The sequence below is a fragment of the Saimiri boliviensis genome, chromosome 1 (genome assembly GCF_048565385.1).
Source record: "Saimiri boliviensis isolate mSaiBol1 chromosome 1, mSaiBol1.pri, whole genome shotgun sequence".
In the NCBI taxonomy this organism is placed as follows: Eukaryota; Metazoa; Chordata; class Mammalia; order Primates; family Cebidae; genus Saimiri; species Saimiri boliviensis.
Window position 1 is genome coordinate 58,530,367 of NC_133449.1, and position 21,074 is coordinate 58,551,440.

General features: G+C 36.1%; 1 protein-coding gene across 4 annotated transcripts in view; it reads right to left on the reverse strand.

Annotated features, from left to right (window-relative positions):
• The window catches only part of CTNNA2 (catenin alpha 2), a 1,155,573-nt gene that overhangs the window by 979,996 nt on the left and 154,503 nt on the right, over positions 1-21,074 (reverse strand). For all 4 annotated transcript variants that reach the window (XM_074397692.1, XM_003922543.4, XM_010333399.3 and 1 more), the window contains exon 2: positions 20,464-20,570. In XM_074397692.1, the coding sequence (XP_074253793.1) occupies positions 20,464-20,565 (102 nt within the window). In that variant the 5' untranslated portion in view covers positions 20,566-20,570. The remainder of the gene's footprint in view (positions 1-20,463; positions 20,571-21,074) is intronic.

Below are 21,074 nucleotides of genomic sequence, written 5' to 3' on the forward strand. Positions count from 1 at the left end.
AGGCTGACGCAGGAGAATCACTTGAACCTGGGAAGCAGAAGTTGCAGTGAGCCAAGATTGTGCCATTGCACTCCAGCCTGTACAATAAGAGCAAAACTGCATCTCAACAACAACAACAAAGAAAATGTTGCAAAGGAAAATATTAAGAGAAATCTATGTTTCAGGTAGATAGCCTATTTTCTATTTTCTTACTAAGTTTTGTTGGATTTTCAACTTTTAAGAAACATACATTAACTTATGTGATTAAAAATATATGATTAAAATATTTAAAAGCACAAGATGATTACAATGTTGACTTTTTAAAGTTGACTTTTCATTATGAAATTTTTCTTTCCTTTTTTCAGGGTATTTCAGGAAAGTGACAGTTTTCTTAGAACTGATTACCAAAAAAGGGAATAACTGCAATTTTCTATTCATGTTCTATTTAGCTTGATTCAATTTGTTTTAATGTTACTGATTATTGTTAACGATCATGAGTGAGTGATTTCTAAAATTCTGGTTTGGTTTGTTTCTAGAGAAATATATTTCTTGTTAACATTTCATGATGCCAGGGCTAACAGACGTATTATATGATGGCTGAAATGAACTATGTACTTCAAGAACTCAACTCAGGGACCAGGGATTTTGTTAACTGTCAAGTAATGTCATCTTGGCTTCAAGGCTTCTGATGCCTGTCAACTTGAAAAATATATTTTAAAAGAACTTTTTGTTATAGAAAATTGGTATTATTGACCAGGATGAAATGTAGCCTAAAAATAAAATAAGAAGACATGTATTTGTTCAAGTTATAAACTGTGTATGTAAAGAAAACCCATTTGAGCTGAAAATTAACTTTCCAGGCTTATGCTTATTTATCTTCCACTATACATGCAGATGTTGTTAATCTGTCTACCCAAAAGAAAGCATTTTAACTGTAGCTGACAGAATTGCCTATGACACAGGTAATCCACATGCAATGCAAAATCCCATCCCATAGTGACTAAACAAACAGTAATGCAGACCAAGATCTCAAAACCTTGGTGACTCTCATATTGCCTTCAGATATTATTTATCCTAAATTTATACTAGAAATCATGCGACCTTACTAGCAGCAAAAATGTATTAAGCATTTACTATGTGCCAAACGGTAAGAAATTCCCAGGCATTACATCATTTGTTTCTTACTGTTTCTTCTGGCACTTAAAAAGCTGAGAAATCCATTCCTTTTCAAAAGATACATGTTCAAGCCTTAGACATGATTCCCTGCTTTCTTCTGAATTTTGCCTTCTCTTTCCCTCCTCCTCATGTGAACATATCTAGGTCAAAACTCTGTGCCTTATTGATCAGAGCTTCTTGCCATCTTTTTAGACATTTTTCAAAATAGACAAATGGATAGGCAGGCTTCGCAGGCAGAGTGTATTGGGGGAAAAGTACTCAGGAATTTAAAGACGGCACTAGCATGAAAGCATCCATTCTATGCTCTAATGTGGTAAGTTACCTGAACTATGCTGAGTTGGAGCTAGTTAAAATGTTCACCCTGTGATCCAGCCTTGGTTTAAGGTGGCGTTCCTTCCTCCTTGTAACATTTTAACACATTAGATACAGTGTATGAAGAGGTCATCAGTCAGGCAACAGCAGCCTCTCCCCAAGGATCAGTGCACAGGGCTGCTTCTCTTTAAGTGCCAACGTCATTCACGTGTTCCAGCCCTATGCATTCACTGTTCCTGTCTGTGCTGCAGGAAGTTAACAGTTGCATTCTTGCTTCTTAGAGGTGTGAGGAAGAAAGATTTCACCTAACACATATTCCAATTTTCTGCCTTTTATTTATTGAGATGGCTTTTAAAATATTGTCCATGACTTGTGGAAAAACTTTACAGTCTTGATTTTGAGGGTAGAAAAGGAAATATGAACTACACAGCAAGGCAGTAAACCAAAATGAAGCATCTTGAAATCGAAATAAACCTCCAAAATGCAAGCAAACAGAACGTAATAGAGTTAAACACGTGATCCAGAGCCAAAAGCATTAACCACAAAACTCAGCTTCAATCAACCAAACTCAATTTGTTCAGAACCACTGTGTTGATATATTGGTTTTTGCCAAAAAATAAGTATTAGTTTTTAAAAAATTAAGATTATGGAGATATAGGAGAAAATCCACAAAAGAACTCACAACTAGGAGAAATAAGGCACCAAAACTGGTAAACCACAATTATTATTATATTTATTTATTCACTTATTCAGCTTGTTAATGATGGCAGTGGCTGCTGCCATCTTGCTAACTGCAGCGTAACCCAGGATGGCGGGGCTACAGCTGCCCAAAATGCAGCTGTGGATCCGAGCCTCGCTGTGCTCTAGCGGGGAGTCCGGAATGAGCAGGCTCTGCCCTCCCATGTGCATCCCCAGCCCCTGGACACCTGGTTGCAGACCTGGGCCTCCAGCTTTAGGAAGCAGGCAGCAGTCAGGGTAAGTGGGAGCCTCTTCCAAGTTGGCGGGGCGGGAGCTCCCAGGTGCAGTCGTGGCTGTCCTCCCAGGCACAGGACCAGGGCGTCTCTGCAGCCTGTACCTTTGGTGCCCCAGGAAGTAACCCCCCAACCCCATCCCTGTACACTCAGGGGTGTCTGCTCCCACTGCCTGGCCTCTCTCCACTCCCAGCATCTGCTCCCATCTTGGAGCAGGGTTGGGGTCCCCTGTAAGGCCCCACCCTCAGGACAGGAAACGGCTGGGGACTGGGCTTCCAGTCCTGCTGACAAGAGTGGAGACTCGTGGTGCCTCTCCCGGACGCCCATGCACCAATCGGAATGCACTTCCTCCCGTCTGAGGTCCATAAAAGCTCTGGGCTCAGCCAGAACAGGGCAGAGGGCAGCCGGAGGACAAAGAGGGCAGAGAGACAACAGTACCATCCTTGACCAGCTGCAGAGAGCAGTACCCTCTCCGCTGACAGCTGCAGAGATGACCTGCCAGCAGAGAGGAGCTACCATCTCTACTGACAGCTTCAGAGACCTGCAGAGACGTCTGAATGACTTGCCTCAGAGAGGAGCCACTCTTTTCAGGGCCTCTTCTCTGCTAAGAGCTGAATACTTGATTGAACAACCTGCCTACAGAGAAGAGCTGCCCACTCCTCTGAGCTGGTCTAACACTAAATAAAACTCTACTTCTTCACCCTTCAATTGTATGCACACCTCATTCTTCCTGGATGCACGGCAAGAACTCAGGCAAAGGCGCTGTGGCCACAGAGGTTCCCAGCCAGAAATATCAACACCCCAGAAGTCCCATAACTTTAAGAGACCTGACAGCCTACAAGATCAAATTTTATTTTCTTTCAACATGCTATGTTAGAGTGGAAAGTAGCAGTGGGAAGAAACTTAAAACATTTGCATCTGGTGGTTTCAATGAGTAGATATATGACTGATCCTGCTACCAACATTTCTCCTGCTTTTATTCATTTAAAGAACTTAGGAATTACTATCATACTGATTTCACTCCCTCTAAAGACAGTCCCCAAGTGGGGTATATCTAAGAAAAATTTAAATTATTAAATATTTCAAAATGTACTAATGCTTCCAAATGGAATCAGTGCTTGTCAGTAGATCACAAAGTTTTTCCTGCAAGATCTCCATTTGAGATGCCATCTATACACCTGCTCCAGCATGCTGGGATTAGCACACAGTGGGTGAAGGTGGGCCTTCCAAAATTACATCCACTTTTTCCCCAGACTGTGTGTGATGATCCATTCCTAATGGTTAGAATAAGGAATGCCTTCCTTCACTTCACTGGAAATTTTGGTTTAAATGATCACACAGTATAGCGTATTTACAAATTGAGAACAGCATAGCAACCAAGCTGCTATGTCGTATATTCTAAAAATAAATCTACAATTTACAGATTGTGGCTGCATCTGCATTCTGAAACAGCAGGTATTTTCTGCTCACTTAACATGGTGATACTGCATTATTTTCAATATCAAAAGTTTAAGTTTTTTTTTTTTATTAGAAGGTGAAATTGTGGAAAGGGTTATATAAATAATGACTCATTGTGTCCAAGAGGTATATTTCTTTATGAGAAAAGCAAGTAAAAGAAAGGAATATTCAAGTAGGTGGTTCTTATTCCCTACAACCTGGATTTAGAGCCATGCTGAACATTAATGAGAAAATTAATACTATTATTCACTGATGTAGATAAATAAATACAAAAGGTAGTAAGTGCTCAAAAAACTAACAGAGTTTAAAAATGGGGGGGGGGAATTGAATTAGCTCATACATTCATTTAAATATCTTAAATCACTAAAAATCCACCTGGCTAGAAATAAGTGAAGGAAAGAAAGTCCATGATTTTCCAAAATGACAGAAAAGAGAAAGATGTTCAAGTTTTTACTATTATGAATTTCAGTTGGTATAGGATTTCAGAATAATGTATGATTAATTAAAATACTACAAACCATGCATTAAAGTTTAATCACCACTTTCTATAGTTTTCATAGACGTACTTAATTTGCTGTACAAACCTGAATACATTAATAAATGTCTTCTGGAAATAACTCAATATCCAGTAACCACTCAGTATGCTAGGATTGATTATGCTTCTACATGAATATCTAGTAATAAAAGAACCTGCTATTAGCATACAAAGATATAATTCATTTTCATGTTACAGAATAATATGACATGAATGGTGAACTATAATTCTATTTTGAGGATTTACCTTTTGTATGACTTCCCATTATAAAGGTTTTGGACTTAACCCATTCCTACCAGGTTGTGTTAGGTATAGAAATACAGATTTTCATTTACTTAGAAACAATTCAATAAACTCTCAATGAGTTTACACTGGAGGATCATTTATTCAAAAGAACTCCAAATAAATGCTAAGGATCAAAAAAGAACCTTCCAGGTGAAAGCAAGCTATTGGATATTCATTTGAAATATAGGTTCGTACATCTCTCTGAATATGAACACAAAGACACACCAGAAAACCAAACAACCAACCAAAAAGAAAAGAAAAGACTGAATGCTCTTGCCTTGATGATCTCCTGCAAGCACACAAAAAGTTAACCTTCATGAAGGCCCAAGAGGGATGACTCTCAAACATGAAGGCTGCCACCATTAGTACATTTTGAGCTGCTCTATTGTAAATCAGAAATAGAAGAGATGGTTGAGTTATCTTTAAAATAAATCCAGATATTAAATTTAGCCAAAGTTTGTTCTAGTCGTCCGAGTGATTCAACTTATATTTGAAGAACCCAGCTTCAGAATTTGCATGGCAAAAGGTAGAAGAGTGACCTTGTTGATCTTTAATGAGGTTCTTTACTGATTTAGAAATAGGAGATTTAGAAGCCAAGGCCTTGACCCTTTCTTCCATCTCTGGAGGTTTCTGTAAAAGGACACCGGGCTTGAGAAGTGGCCACTCTTTCTCCAAAAGAAGATAGGTAAACTGGAGATGTGACTCTGCTCAGATGCTCAACTGACCTAAATTAAAGTGAGCAAAAGTGATCCCTCTTCTGTAAGCCATTAAGTTTTTTATTTTATTATCAAGTATTTCTTACTCCCAAAGTTATCTACTTTATAGCCAGATCTCGGCATATACATTAATTAGCCACTTTGCAACCTAGCTCAGTCTCAATGCAAAAAGAATTTGAAGTAACATCTGAAAATCTCCTGTGTCAGCATTATCAAGCACTATCCACATTTGAGTGGTTAAATATCTGTGAGATTCTGAATAATGATGAGAATTCCAGAAAGGACACACAAACTACAATAAACAGATGCACGTGGTTTATGGATGCCTAAAAAAATAGTAAAAAGCTAATAATGAATAGAACAAAAACAAAAAATACACATGAAAATGCTAAAAAGAGTCCCATGCATCAAAGTCAATCACAAATTCTGCTATTAAAAAACTGATTATCTATTAATACAAAGACGTTTATGGAAGAAAATAAATTTGATACCTAATAGTATCAGTCTACCAAAGTAGTCTGATAGAAGCCACACTAAGAAATCATTTTCTATAATTAAAACATTAATTTTCTGTAATGTTTAATGATTTTACATTTTTGAAACTTTATTAAATTACAAAGCCTTTTTTTTTTTTTTTTTTTTTTCTTTCTGGGAAAGAAGCCCATGTGACGAACAAAGTTTGGAAACCATTTTGAAAAATGCAAGTCACCAAAATAGCCTGAAATTTTTAATAGTTGAAGGAAAATCATTTTTACTGTGCTTGGATAAGTCAGCAAAAGAGATTTTTGTCTCAGTTCTTTATAAAATTCCCCTTGGGGATAAAAACAAGCTTGAGAAGTTTTAGTCAACAGTGTAAATTGGGAGTTTGTGTTAAATAAGCCATTGAAAACTGCAGTTTAGAAGGAAATTACCATTTGAGCCATTATCACAGGGCTCCATAGTACATTTACAATAACAGCTACATTTGGTAATAACATCATATTCAAGTAGTTTATACTTTTTTTTCATTTTTAAATTTAACTAACGTGTTTCAGGAGATTCTAAAAAACATCTCTTTCATTTTTCTAAGCCCAGATAATAATATGGCAATATTATTCTAAGATAGAGATAATCAATACTCTCAAAATTATAAAGCACAAAATTACTAATAAAAAGACTGAACAGTAAAAATGACTTTCTGCTAAACCCATTAATGTTTAAAAAAATATTTTTCAAAGGTAGGATAATTTTCTGTTGGTCCAGAACTGCATCTTAGCTCTGCTTAGCTTGCTGTCTTGCCTTAGTGGGGGCAGAGAGACTGGGAAAGAAGAGTCCCATTTCTCAGAGGAGGACACTTCAATGTGTCAGCAACAAAATAATTCTCCTAGTCATTTAACGTAAATTTACTAAATCACTATTATATGCCATTCCAAGGCAGAGACATTCAGACAATTTATGGTCTTAGGGGTAATAAATGTAACACATACAAAGTTATGCACGTATACTAAAACACACACATACACATGTACATTTCAAATCAGGAAGTAAAACACTGTGAGATAACAGAGAAGGTACACAAGGTCTGAGAGCATAGCAGAGACCAAGCCCAGTTGTGCGGGTGTCAAAAAATCAGAAGGCAGCATCTAAGATAAGAATTAAAGGATGCATGGGTGCTCCCCAATATAAAGAAAATGAAAGAGGAGAAAATTTTCATGCACATGCGAAATGAGAGACCAGAGTTCTAGAGGTTGAAAATTCTTTCTGGATTAACAGTGGAAATTAAGGCAGGAGTGACAAGAAAAGAAAGAAAAAGAAAGACAAAGGAGGAAAAGCCTTAAAGAAGAATGTGAATTCTCCAGAATTTACTTATTAGTAATGTAATAAATTCTAGTTTCAGAGATGAAACTAAAATAACATTTATTTTAGTATAAGTATGTTTCAAATATTACATAGAATATAATTATACAACATAATGATTTATTATTTATCTGAAATTCAAATTTACCTGTGGGTCTTGAATTTTTATTTGTTAAATCTGGAAAGCATGGTCAAGAGGTCGTCACGGGAAGATGTATTTGAATAACGAACTAAGTGGCACAAAAGTGATAATGACCACTGTCCCTGTATTCCAGTGTCAGTCGGAATAACAGAAAGTTCATTACTGTTGAGAAATTTTAATGAAGATAATTTTGTTCAACATAATATTTAAGGTTCATAAATGCCTTTGAACAGTAATAATTAAAAGTGAAGCTTTCATTGAACAAGAGGTCAAGCAAAACTAATTTTTAAAGAAAATATAGATATTTATAATGTAAAAAGGCTTATTAATTTTGTCTATGTGGACATATGCACATGCAAAATATAGGAAATATATTTATACTATGCCTTCTACTATGCCTTTTATTATAAAGTATTACATATTTCAACATACAAAAACACATGTCATTGCCTAGTTAGGTCACTGAGTGTTAAAAAATTCATACACACTTTCCAAAAGCTAATAAACATATTTATCTTTTAAAATGCACAACAAACAATTATTATGATTGTCAACATCTTCATAAAACAAATACTGCAACATACAATTACTTTCTACTATTAGCTAATTTTAGATGAGGCAGACAGAAAGAAAATACACAAGTTGCATTTTTAAAAAGAGAATGGTTTATTTAATCATTCAAGAAATATTTATCAAACACCTTCTATGTCCAAGGTACTGGAAGTTAATGTATGAATTAGAATGTCATCATTCCTGTCCTCTCAAGGCTTTCCACGTACTGGAGGAGTCAGAAAAAATGCACACACACAAAAACACATTCATACAATTACAAATGGTAATAAGTGTTCTGAAAGCAACACAGAGAATACGCAGAAGGTGGGGCAGGAGGCACATACTTGAAAAAAAGGTAGTCAGGAAAGGTCTGTGTGAGGTCAGGTGAAGATACACGGTAAGGATGTAAGGGAACCAGTCCCAGCAGTAGAAGGGCAGCATCAGCCCATGCAGAGAGAGCAGTGCACACAAAGATCCTGAGGCCAGAAAGAACTCAGTATGTGCAAGAAACTGAAAGAAGGGCTCTGCGGCCCGAGCATTGTGACTGAAGGGCCACCAGCCTTAGATGATTATAGCAAGGTGCAAATCAGGAAATGGTTAGGAGAGTTACTTTTATCCTAAAATGCAATGAAAATCATTTGCAGGTTCTTAAGCAGGGGGATGACATGATCAAATTATACACTATTTTCAGTGATCACTCTGGTTGCTGAATAGAGAATGTATAGGCAGTAAGAATGGGATTGGGGGGAAATTTAGAAGGTGACTGTATTATTGATCATGACAAGAGACGACTTGTGTTTGGAACTAGGACTTTAGCAGCAGAGTTGGGGAGAAGTGGCAGATCTGAGCGAAGAGGAGCTAAGGAGAATTCTGGGGTGTGTGAGTAGGGCTCAGTGAAAAAGCGTGGGCTGAAGATATAAATTTCAGTGCTGTCAGCATATCAATGATACTAAAAGTCATAGAGATGGATCCATCGCCTGGGGAGAAAATGCAGAAGAAAGAAAGGAGTGCTAGCCAAGTCTAAGACATGAACGTTTAAAGCCTAGGCCAGGAAACAAGGTAAAGCAAAGAGAAGGCACAACTAGTCTGGGAGGAAATAAATCCCATGAGATGGTGAAACCAAAGTCAAGATATCCATGTTACAAGAAAGACTTGCAGTTTTGTTTTCAGAATGAAAGAAAAATTACTGGTGAGATTTCTGTATTGCTTGTGCTGGCCTTCCCTCTTTAGTTATGTGAAAACAGGGCTTACCTTTTGTACTTTTAATCGAATGACAAGAAACAGAAAAGCAGGAGTGTTGATATGTCCCATTCCTTTATCTCAGATCTCTGATACTGATAAGCTTTAATTACTTTGCTAGTTGAGAGCTTCCTGAGTAAATTCAATTCTGTCACTTTCTAGGCATTTTCATGCTTGGTGTAATGGAGTTTTTGGTCTCCAGTTCAGATAATGTTTCTACATTGTCCAAAATAGCTAGAAGAGATTTTGTTAGCTAACCTCCCAAAATCTTTCCCTTGAAATTTCTGAATTTAGCATGCATAAGATTTCACTAATTGTCCCATTTCAAGCACATAAAGATATCATTATTTTTCTTTGTTCATTACTTGCATTTTAAATGTACTTTCAAATTCCATTTTTTCCCATTGAAAGTAGTTGCTAAGTATTCGCTAAAATGGAAAATACTTTCAAGGTTTGATTTTATTGCAAAACAGAAAAAAGGAAGAGTGCATATTCATATGCATTAACCATTTAATAGGAAAAATAGGTTTTTAGTTTTATTTATTCATGTGAATGTAAAGGAATTTGTTTAGGTATCATGTGTGTTTCAGCAAACAGCAGATTTGAACAAAGATTAGGTGATACAAACAAGGAAAGTTACATCCTTACTCTAAAAACCTGTTCTATCTTCTGCTTGTTCCCTTTTCTTTGTCTGTTTAATGTTGGCAGTTCTTCCTTCCTAACCTATTTATTTCCTTACTCTCTTCCCGTTTACCCTACACATTCTTCATGGTTAATGTACTCCCAACTTACCATTTCAATATTTTCAGCCAATATTTTCTTTAGGAGCTTCAGATCTACTTAAGCTAACTCATCTTAGACCTTTAATTATGTGATCTAAATCTCTCTTTTCTTTTTAATCTGTAAGAAAAATGAAACGATATTGACCTTACCAAGTTGACACAAGGAGTATTGGAAATACCTAGGTCAGCACCAGGCATTTAGTACCTACTCAAGAAACATTAGCACCTCTCCCCTTTTTCTCTTCAGGGATTATCTGGGGTCAGTTGCATACTCAAGGAGAGGAGCTCCTCCTTTGTACAGTCATTGCAGGGCAGTAATGACTGTGCAAAGCAAGTCGTTTCGAAAATTTAGTCCAGCACCTTAGATCACCCCTGTGTGTTAGCCCCAACCTATTAACTGTAAGAGAAATAAGAGAAACCAGGACTGGTAAAGTGGGCCTTAGTATTGTGTATAGGAAAACCCCACGAATGTCTTTTTAAATTATAAATAAGATTTAATAAATTGAGTAGTACCTTGAACACGCTCATTTCACAGACTCCTCTTTTATCTTCTACTAAATGTCATCTCCCTTATTAGCATTCTTCATCACTGTGTTTATACTAGAAATTATTGAAAGTAAATATTTTGATGGAAGACAAGGTAGTTATTTCTTCATTGTTAATATACTTAGCTTGTATTCTGAAACTATCACAATGTTTTGCTATTTAACTTCCGTTTCCTTAGGCTAATAGGAAGAGAACAAAGGCAGATGTCACATGTGAACTGTGAATGTATTTATGCTAAACAAACTGCAATGATACCATGGGGCACTAAATAGGTGTGATTTGCAATAGTTGGTTCTAAAGGTGAGGAAAGAAGTGACTTATCACATGGCACAGGGTGGTGTATGTTCACCAAACACAAAAGGGAGCTAATGCAGTCACCACCAACATTTACATCATACACAGTGATTTAATTTCAGCAAAACAAAATCATCCATCAAATTGATGTTGATTTTAATTGCTTCGTTTTTGTATTTTTGTACTTATATTGTAAATTTCTTTATGGATAAACATACATGCATTACATAATTCCATTTTTTTTTTTTTTTTTTTTTTTTTTTGAGACTGAGTTTCGCCCTTGTTACCCAGGGTGGAGTGCAATGGCGCGATCTCGGCTCACCGCAACCTCCGCCTCCTGGGTTCAGGCAATTCTCCTGCCTCAGCCTCCTGAATAGCTGGGATTACAGGCACGCGCCACCATGCCCAGCTAATATTTTGCACTTTTAGTAGAGACGGGGTTTCACCATGTTGACCAGGATGGTCTCGATCTCTCGACCTCGTGATCCACCCGCCTCGGCCTCCCAAAGTGCTGGGATTACAGGTTTGAGCCACCGCGCCTGGCCATAATTCCATTTTTATACAAGTTGAAGCCCACTTTGGAATTGGGGGCTTTTTTCCGTTTTTTCTTTTTAAAAGGGTTCTGTACATTACTCAAGTTTCAAAACATGGCCAACACAGCTGGCCTTATATAACAGAAAGAGTATCACTCACATCTGGTGGAAGACGTTAAAATACTGAAAATAATCCCAAAGCAGAAATTAATCTAACTCCAGACTACATACTAGTTAATTTAACTCCTATTTCAGAAGTAGAAAACACATGAACTACCAAACTGACGGAATGTGTTTTCTTTCTAGGTCCACAAGGGGGCGCAGTTTTAAGGGCAGGAACTCCCCAGTGCCATGCCCCTTGGCCTCAAGTGATGCTCTTGCCTTGGCCTCACAAAAGGTTAGGATTACAGGCATGAGCCCCTGCTCCTGGCCCCAAAACCTTCTTTTAAAGACAGATAAACTGAAATACTTTTCCAGACAAGAAATATATCATCTAAAAATGAAAATGGAATGTAGTATGAAAATAAAAGTAAATAAATAAAAAGGGGAAATATATTTGGAAATGAGTCAATGATACTATACATGAAGTGGACCAAAGATCAAACGGTCTTCATGGAGTTCACATCATGAACTTTTAACACTTTCTTTACCTTTTATACAATTTCAATTCTTTGACAAAAACGCATGCATGACTTTTGGTAACATTGTAGTGTCACCATGGAAACCACCCAAATGTATTCATGTCTCAATGTCATGAATAAACCATGAATTAAGGTGACTCTCAAGAATGATATTCTCTGGATAGATGAAAAAATGGGTATAATGATACCTCACTTTATACTTTGATTCTTCAGTAAATTCTTGCATACAATACTGTATTTTGTAAGTTGTGTAAGAAACTGTATCGTGTAGCAAAAAAAAAAAAAAAAAGTACTGGATCAGTTCTCAGAAGTTACATCACTACTAAGTGTTGATTTATTTCCAGAATCACTTTCAGCTCTAAATCTTCTAATTTTAAATCTAAACCTCCTGTTTCCCTGATTTTAATTGCACCAAAGTAATGAACTATTGTGAGTCACAAAAGAATTGGCAAAACCTGAACTTCTGGAAGAATTGGCAAAACCTAAGCTATCTGAAGCAACAAGAAGGAATTGTTGTTGATTTTTAACCTGTAAATTCTCTTAGAATTTGGTGTCCCCAAAATGAGTTATTTGCTTTGTGATGCTTGTTACTTACTGTATCTATTATATTTGAGAAAATGAAGGACAATGTGAAATGCTGAGATGTGATTTGTAACTTTGGCTCTGCTGAGCTGCAACTTGTAACTCTGGCTCTGCTGAACTGTTCTGGTAAAAACAGGAACTCTGTGAAAGGGACTAACCACATAGCTTGACTGCCAGAGAGAGATGACAGCGCGTAATGGGCTTCTTGTTGCAGAGACCCTATAAACAGACATGTAATGGAGAGGCTTATTAACTATATTCCATTCCCAGGAAGAGCATATTGATTAGGGCCCTGGAGAGGGAATGTGACCTTTATGGAGAGCCTATAAACGGACGCATGAGGGGCATCTGTCTCTGTGGCTGAGATAGGATGTAAAAGTCTTTCTTCTCCCACTGCTCCTCCAGACCTGCACGGAGCCCCCTCTTCTTGAAGTTTTGTGGTCAGGCTGCTTGTCCTGTGTCAGACCCTGTTACCCCGTAACTGTGAGCCCAATACATTCTTGCTGATAATCATAAGTTATGTTTAACCTATATTCTTGCTAAGGTGTATGATATCTATGCTGAGACACAGAAAGTTATCTTTACATTGTTCTGCTTTTTAATATCGTATTGTGATTTTTGTGTACCAGTTTTTGCAAATGTATTTTTTTTTGTGCAATTATCACTGAAAGTTTGCGTAACTTTACTCCCCGTCCTCTCCTGAAAGAACACAATAAAAAACAGGTTTTCAGGGGAATGTCAGACATCCACAGAGCGGTTTCATGTGGTGTCTCCCCTGGGCCCAGCTTTAAAGAAAGCCTTTTCCTTCTCTCTCTTTCTTTTTCAGTGACTACTCAATCACTTTGAAAGATCTTAAACCCATGTTGATATATTGGGAGCTGGTCTCACCAATACTCAATAATGTCAGAGGTTTCTGTTTTAATTATCTTTTGTTAATGCAATAAGCAAATCAATATTTTTATAAATCTGCATTAAATTCTTTTTTAAAAAGTATCCAAATGAATCCTTGTATTAGATATGACACCTATGTTTCATTAAGTCAAAGCGATTACCATTAAGTGGTGAAGCAAATGGAACTGAAAGCAAGCCTGTATTATTACAAGCATAGCACTAGGCATTTCCAGTCCCTTTAAACCATCTTACTTATCCTTTTAATACTGTTCTGAGGTAGAAATTATTATTACCTATATTTAACATTTAAGGAGAGATTAAGTAACCTACTGAAGCTATCACCATGAGTACAGAATTCACAATTGAGCCTCTCTGACTCTAAAGCCTCTACATTAACAATATCTGCTCCAATAATATAAATAAATTACAAAATTGAAAATAAAATTAAAACATTAATGTGCATTTCACACAGAAAAGTAAATTAACCTTATAATTTTTCAATTACAAAATAAAATCTTTGTTTGAATTCTTTCCCTTTGAATGGATTAAGAATATTTTTTGTATATGTATCTTATATCCAGCAACCTAACCCCATTTTCATGTTACTTATAATGTTATAAAATTATATCCCAAAGAGGGCTTTATTAAACTTCTCCCAAAATTTACATGGTACATTCATTTATTTTAAAAGACTTAGACTATTCTTAGAGTTTTTTGTTAGAAAAAACTGCAAAATTCTATTAAATATCTTTTAAGTATCTATTAATACAATGACATAATAAAGTATATTTGTTTTTTCCTAAATATAGGCCACCATTATATTCTGTAAAAATCCTATTGTTTCACATGTATGGTGGTCTTTTCATATACGGCCGGGAGCTATTTACTAATAGTTTATGTAGGGTTCTTTTTTCATTTAAATTTTTAAATGAGATAGAGTCATCATTGTCCTTTTCTTTAAAAAGTTTTAAAATATGACTTAAATTTTTAATGTTAAAGTTATGATTCTCTAAAAAATGATTAATGTTCTCTATATTTTTCTATGTTTGGAATAGTTTAAAGAACATTTCAATATCAATGCTTCAAGTGTCTGATAATATTCAGCTATACATCCATCTGTTCTTGTGCTTTTTTAATAACTGATCTTTAAACAGATTTCTAGTATTTAAATGGCTTATTACAGTTTTCTACTTTCTCTTGAAAATATTTTAGTACTTTATTTTTTCTAGGCATTCATTCCCTTCCTTTAGATGTTCATGCTTCATCAGAGCAGTCATATCTAATATTCTACTATACTTCTTTTAACTTTTCTTGTTTCTGGAGTTACTTCTGCTTTCTCATTTATAATTTTATATACTATTTCTTTATATTTTTTCCATAATTTGTTCCTCAAGGGGTTTATGTCGGCCATTTCAAAGAATAATCAAATTTTGAGTTTATTTTTACTTTGGCATTCTATTCTAGTGATTCCAGTTTTCATTGTTATTAAATTCTGTTCTCCTAGTTTCTTTTGAGGTTCTTTCTCTAATTTCTTAAGATTAATAGTTTATTTTTTTATCTCTTTTCTATCAAAAGCTAAAATTCTACAATAATCATATTTTCAAAGCTATCTAAAGCTAAAATTCTACACTGATTATGTTTTCAAAGCTATCTAAAGCTAAAATTCTACATTGATCATGTTTTCAAAGCTATCTACAGTTAAAATTCTACACTGATCGCTTTTACCAGATGCATCTATTTTGTTAGGAAGGGATCTTCTTTTTAATTAACTCATATATAGTTCTAAGAGTTATCTAGAACTATGTAAACTTTGGTTCTAAGAGTTATCTAAGAATGTTTCTAATTTCTTAATTTATTTTTAGTTTTATAATAAAGTTGCCTAATAAATTGTGTTCATTTTCTAATAAAGCTTCTTAACATAGAATTTGACCTGTTGAAATTCCTTCTTTTTTGAATGTATAAAAAGTTCAGATATTTTCAAGTACTAAACTTCCTAAGATGAATCGCTTCTCATTAGCAGTTTCATAATTTTAATAACATGCAATTTCTCCAAAAGGAATCTTGCTATTTCAACATTGTAAAATGAATGTATAGGCCTCATATGCATCGTTATTGAAATGAGGTAAGGTTATGTGGGATATTTTAAATACTCATCAACAGTAAATTCCTGTCATTTCTCATGACAGTGAAAGAATTTTACTCAGAACCCCATAACTTCTGTTTTTCATTTCATCCCTTATCCATCCTTATCAGACACCGTGTGATAGCTATGGACATACTGTGTCATTGCATATTGCTATGAATTTTGCTCAATTCATAAAAGTTGTATGTGTTTGATACAACGGCAGCCTTGGTTTAGTTCTCTCTCACAGTTCCATGGTTTGCTTTAAATGTTGAGTGTGAAGTTTATAGCTAGTATTTCCTTATCTCTTCTTTCTTATCTATAAGTCCTTTAAGGGTCAAGAGTCACATCAGTCCTATCATGAAGGTTTAATTCCAAGGGAAGAATTGGTTAGCACTGATAACACAGTCATGTGTTGTAGGAATATAATATCATATGAAAAATCCCATTTTAAAATTCACATATTTAATTTTTTTAAGAATCAGTATGGAATACTAGTAGGAAATATAAACTACATAGACATCAGGAGACTGGAAGGATGTTAAGTCTACTTACAGTGCTAAATCTCTGAATGAAATTCAACAAAAGTTTTAAACATTCTACTGTATTATGTGAACAAATATGAATTAGTCACTTCACCGTCCTTAATTTGAGGAAATATTTTAATGCATTGCTTTTGTCTACAACGGAAAGACCTCAGATAACTGGACTAAAAGACACATGAAAAAGAATTTTGTTTTGTTTTGTTTTGAGATATAGTCTCGCTCTGTCTCCCAGGCTGGAGTGCAGTGGCACGATCTCGGCTCACTGCAACCTCTGCCTCCTGAGTTCAAGCAATTCTCCTGCCTCAGCCTCCTGAGTAGCTGAGATTACAGGCATGTGCAACCATGCCCGGCTAATTCTTGTATATGTAATAGAGATGGGGTTTTGCCATGTTCACCAGGCTAATCACGAACTCCTGACTTCAAGTGATCTCCTTGCCTCAGCCTCCCAAAGTACTGGGATTATAGGCATGAGTCATCACAGCCGACAAAAAGAATTTTTAGATGTGCTATTATTTTAAAAAGCTACATTCAAGTGTAAATTCCAAGCATATAAATTTTAATACATAAGGCTATATAAGTGTAATACTGTGGTAGCTCATGCCTGATTCACTTACATCCTTTATGACTAGCATGACCCTGAATATATAGCCATCAAACAGGAAAAACAGCAGCTACATTTACTCAACATTTGTGTTATAACAGGTGCTGTATTCTAATATTTTCTTTCATTTAATCTGTATGATAAGGATTAAATATACTTATATGTTCTCTGAAGTGAAAACTCCAAGGCTAGGAAAAGGTCACTCACTTTTTAACTGATCTGGAAGAAGTTCCTTTCAGACCAGACTGTTCTGACTCCAACATGTCTCCTAAGCCAGTCTTTCTCAAGCTATCCATGATGAAAGGCCATATTTTTATTATTCCATTATCTCACAGACCAATATTTTATAAAATCCAACATGATAAATAATTTTAAAAATTAAACATAAACAATTATAGGTCTATATTTTATATTTAGGTTCAGCAGACAAAAAATTACTCTGTCAAACTTCTATAAAAATGTCAAGTGTTTATTCTCAATTTTGTTCTTACTGCAGGCTACTAACAATTCATGAATCAGCCCTAGGCCACAGGGTACAATCTGAGTAGATAGCCAACATACTCCCTATCAATATTAAGTGAGCCTATCAATATTAGGATTAGGTGTTTCTTGCAGAAATGTTTAGAGAATTAGCAAGAGTCGTGACCAAATGAAAAATGTGCATGAATCTCATAAAATGTTCTCCAGTTACATACAAAGATGTCCACATTCTAATCCCTGGAATTTGTGAATGTGTTACTGTAAATGGCAAAAGGGAATTTGCAGATGTGCTTAGGTTAAGGATGTTCAGATGGAGAGATTATCCTGGAATAGCTGAGTGAGCCCAGTGTAATCACAAGGGTCTTCATAAGAGAGAATCAGTAGAGTGAAGATTCATCAAAGAAAATATAAGAGAGGAAGCTGAAGTCAGAGGGATTTGGGGCATTGTGCTGCTGGCTCTAAAATGGAAGAAGGTGATGTAAACAGGAATACAGGTGGGCCTCAGATGCTGAAACAGGCAATAAACTAGATGCTTCCCTAGAGCCGCACTGGTCTTAGAACTTCTCACCCCAGGGCTGTAAAAGAAATGTGTTTTATATTAAGCTGATACATTTGTGAAAATTTGTTATAACAGCAATTGGAAACACAGATTTTGGTACTTGGAAATGGGGCACTGCTAGTAACAAATACCTAAAAGTGTAGACAGTGGCTTTGGAATTGGTAATGAGAAGAGGCTGGAAGAATTTTGAGAGGCATAATATAAAAATTCTAGATTGCCTTGAACAGACTGTTAATAAAAATAAAGATCTGGTTAAAGGCTCTGCTGGTATGGACTCAGAAGGAAGTGAGGAGCATGGTAGAGAAAACCTTTAACGTCTTGGGGAATATCTAAGTTGCCATAAATAGACTGTTGGTAGAAATGTGGACATTAAAGGAGATGCTGGTGAGGCCTCAGAAGGAAATGAGAAACATGTGATTGGAAATGGAGAAAAGAGAATCTTTGTTTTATAGTGACAGAAAGCTCAGCTGGACCGACTCCTACGATTACATAGAAGTAAGAATTAGTAAGAAGTGATTAACTTACATGTTTAGCTGAGGAGATTTCTAAGCAAAGTGTTGAACGAGTGGCCTGGTTTTTTCTTGCTATTTATCGTAAAATATGAGAGGACACAGATGAATAAAGGGAATAACTATTAAGCCAGAAGAAACCAGGACTTGGTGATTGGGAAAATTCTCAGCTTATGAAGACTTCAAAACACTAAAATTAGGAAATGTACTTTCAAGAAAGCATACTTGGAGAGAAAGCCAATTTTATATCTGGATAACATTTTCCAAGTGCCTTATAAGGATTAAAAGTTCAATGTGAAAGGAGGGCTGTTTGAAGTGATGAGGCATGTGATTTGTGGATACCCTAAGACACTTCAAGAGAGGCCAAAAATGGGGACGAAATTATCCAAGAAAGATCTGTAGAGGAGCCTGTTTTTTGAATGAAGTGAATACTACAGATGTACAAAGGAAAATAACAAGGTTCTTGAGAATCCTACAATGGGGGTAACACCATCAGCTTGGACTGATGAAAAGGATGAAATGCAAGAAGGCTGATGGACACCCAAAGTTCTACAGGTGGGAGACGGCTGACAAGAATACCTGGTTGAAAATATGTGCAACCCTTCATCAAAATGAAGAAATAATTATGGACTAGGTCCAGAGGGTGCAGACTCAAGTCACAGAGGATTATTCACAGGACTCGAAATCTAATGGAGTTTTCCCATGTAAGTTTCTACATTGCTTGAGACTGGTAACTCTTTTTTCCTTCCACTTTACTCCTTTTTGTGTGGCAGAGATGTCTGTGACTGTTATCCTATGCCTGTTCCTCCATTGCATTTTGGGAACATATAACTCGTTTTGTAGTTTCACAGCTACACAGATGGAGAGGAACTCTGCTCAAGGACAGATTAGAAACAGATCCTTAGCCATACCTAATTTAAATAATTTGGATAATGAGATTTGGGACTTTTAAGCTGATGAAATTTAGATGATAGTTTGAACTTGTGTTGATACTATGATTGGTTGAGACTTTTGGAGACCTGAGGATGTGATGAAATGTGTTTTGCATGAAGGAAGGATCTGAATCTTTGGGAGCCAGAGGGTAGACTATGGCAGGCTGAATTATGCTCCCCAAAGATAACTCCAACCTAATCCTGGAAACTGTAAATATGTTACCTTAAATGGCAAAAGAAATGTTTTGGTTGTGATTGGGTTAAGGATCTTGAGATGGGAGGCTTGTACTGGAGTATCGGGGTGGATTGATCATAATCACAAGGGTTCTTATAGGAAGGAATTAGAACAGGAAATGTCAGAGCCAGCATGCAAGGACAGAAGCAAAGGTCAGAGTGAAAGAGATACTTGAAGATGCTACATTGCTGGCTTCGAATATAGAGAAAGGGGTCAAAGAAGTGAAGTTGTTTCTAGAAGCTAGGAAAAGCAGGAAAATTGATTTTCTTCTAGAGCCTCCTGAAGTAATGCAACCCGATCAATGCCTTGACTAGGATATTTGAGCTCTAGAATAATAAATTTGTGCTGCTTTAAGCTACTATGTAGATGGGAATTCATTATAACAGCCACAGGACAATAGAAATGCCTCGAACTTAATTAGGTTAAAAAATTCACATCCCAGGAAGCCCAAAGTTAAAATAGCAAAGAATATGCTTCACAAGACACTAAAAATTAACGTATCAAACTTAAGAATCCTGATGACATTTTTCTGTTGACAGTCATCTTGTGGAAATGTGATAACTGTGACAACACTAAAATGGAACATCTCATCACTCCGAAAGGATGAATTCTGCCTTGTAAACTGAAAGAAAAGTAATTCAATAAATACACATTGCTGTTGCATAGTCAACACAGTTTTTTCCTAATGGTGCATTAGCATCTGAAAGTGCAGGAGGAATGGTTTATTTAGACTGAATCTATTACTGTAAATGAGGGCCCCCTTCACCAAGGACCCCTCTTCAGTTATCTCATCAACTTAATTTCAAAAATCATACAAATAGTTTTAAAAAGCCACTTCAAATGTTATAGGGCAATGAGATTGCCCATAGTTCAGGTGGTAATATATATTCAGTAATCAGAATTATGGCATGATTTACTCTCTTTTAAAGATGTCTAAGTTCTTTCAAGAGTCCGAATATAATCACAATAAAAACACACACACGACAAAGTGGTTTCAAAGCATCCCTTACCTGTGTAACAAGGGGCTCCAACAGCCTTTCCACAGTTAGTGTCCGGATTTCCAAACTTTTGGGGTCCCATTTCAAAATGATAGGTGAAGTTGCCGAAGTCATGCTCCCTATGGGGACACATATTATCAGTTAGAAATAATGATCTTTGAAATAAATTATAACTTTGGCAATTCAAAATGAGGAAATCACTGAAACTTAGAACATACTGGAAGATCATCTGTCTGGGCCAACTTGATCAAGTTAGAGATGGGAAAAACAGACCAGTAGACTGTGAGGTGGCAATGTTGGAATCCGATTAAAACGTACTCAGCATACTGGTACACATTAGGTCTGCTTTGGGGACCCAATTGCCACTGAAATCTTTCATTTACTCGACAATGAGTATGCATACCTATAAAAGATTTTGGTTTTGCCTTCAAGTTGTTTAAGGTTTAAAGTTAGAGACACCCAAATCTGGGAACAATTAGGCCTCGGTGTGACACATGTTATGATTAAGAAACACAGGACTATGGGAGAGGTGAGGAGAGGGCATCAATGTCAGTATGGACAGAACAACAAAGAACAGCAGAAAGCAAAGTAAATCCATCAATGATTACTAAATGTAGGGCCCC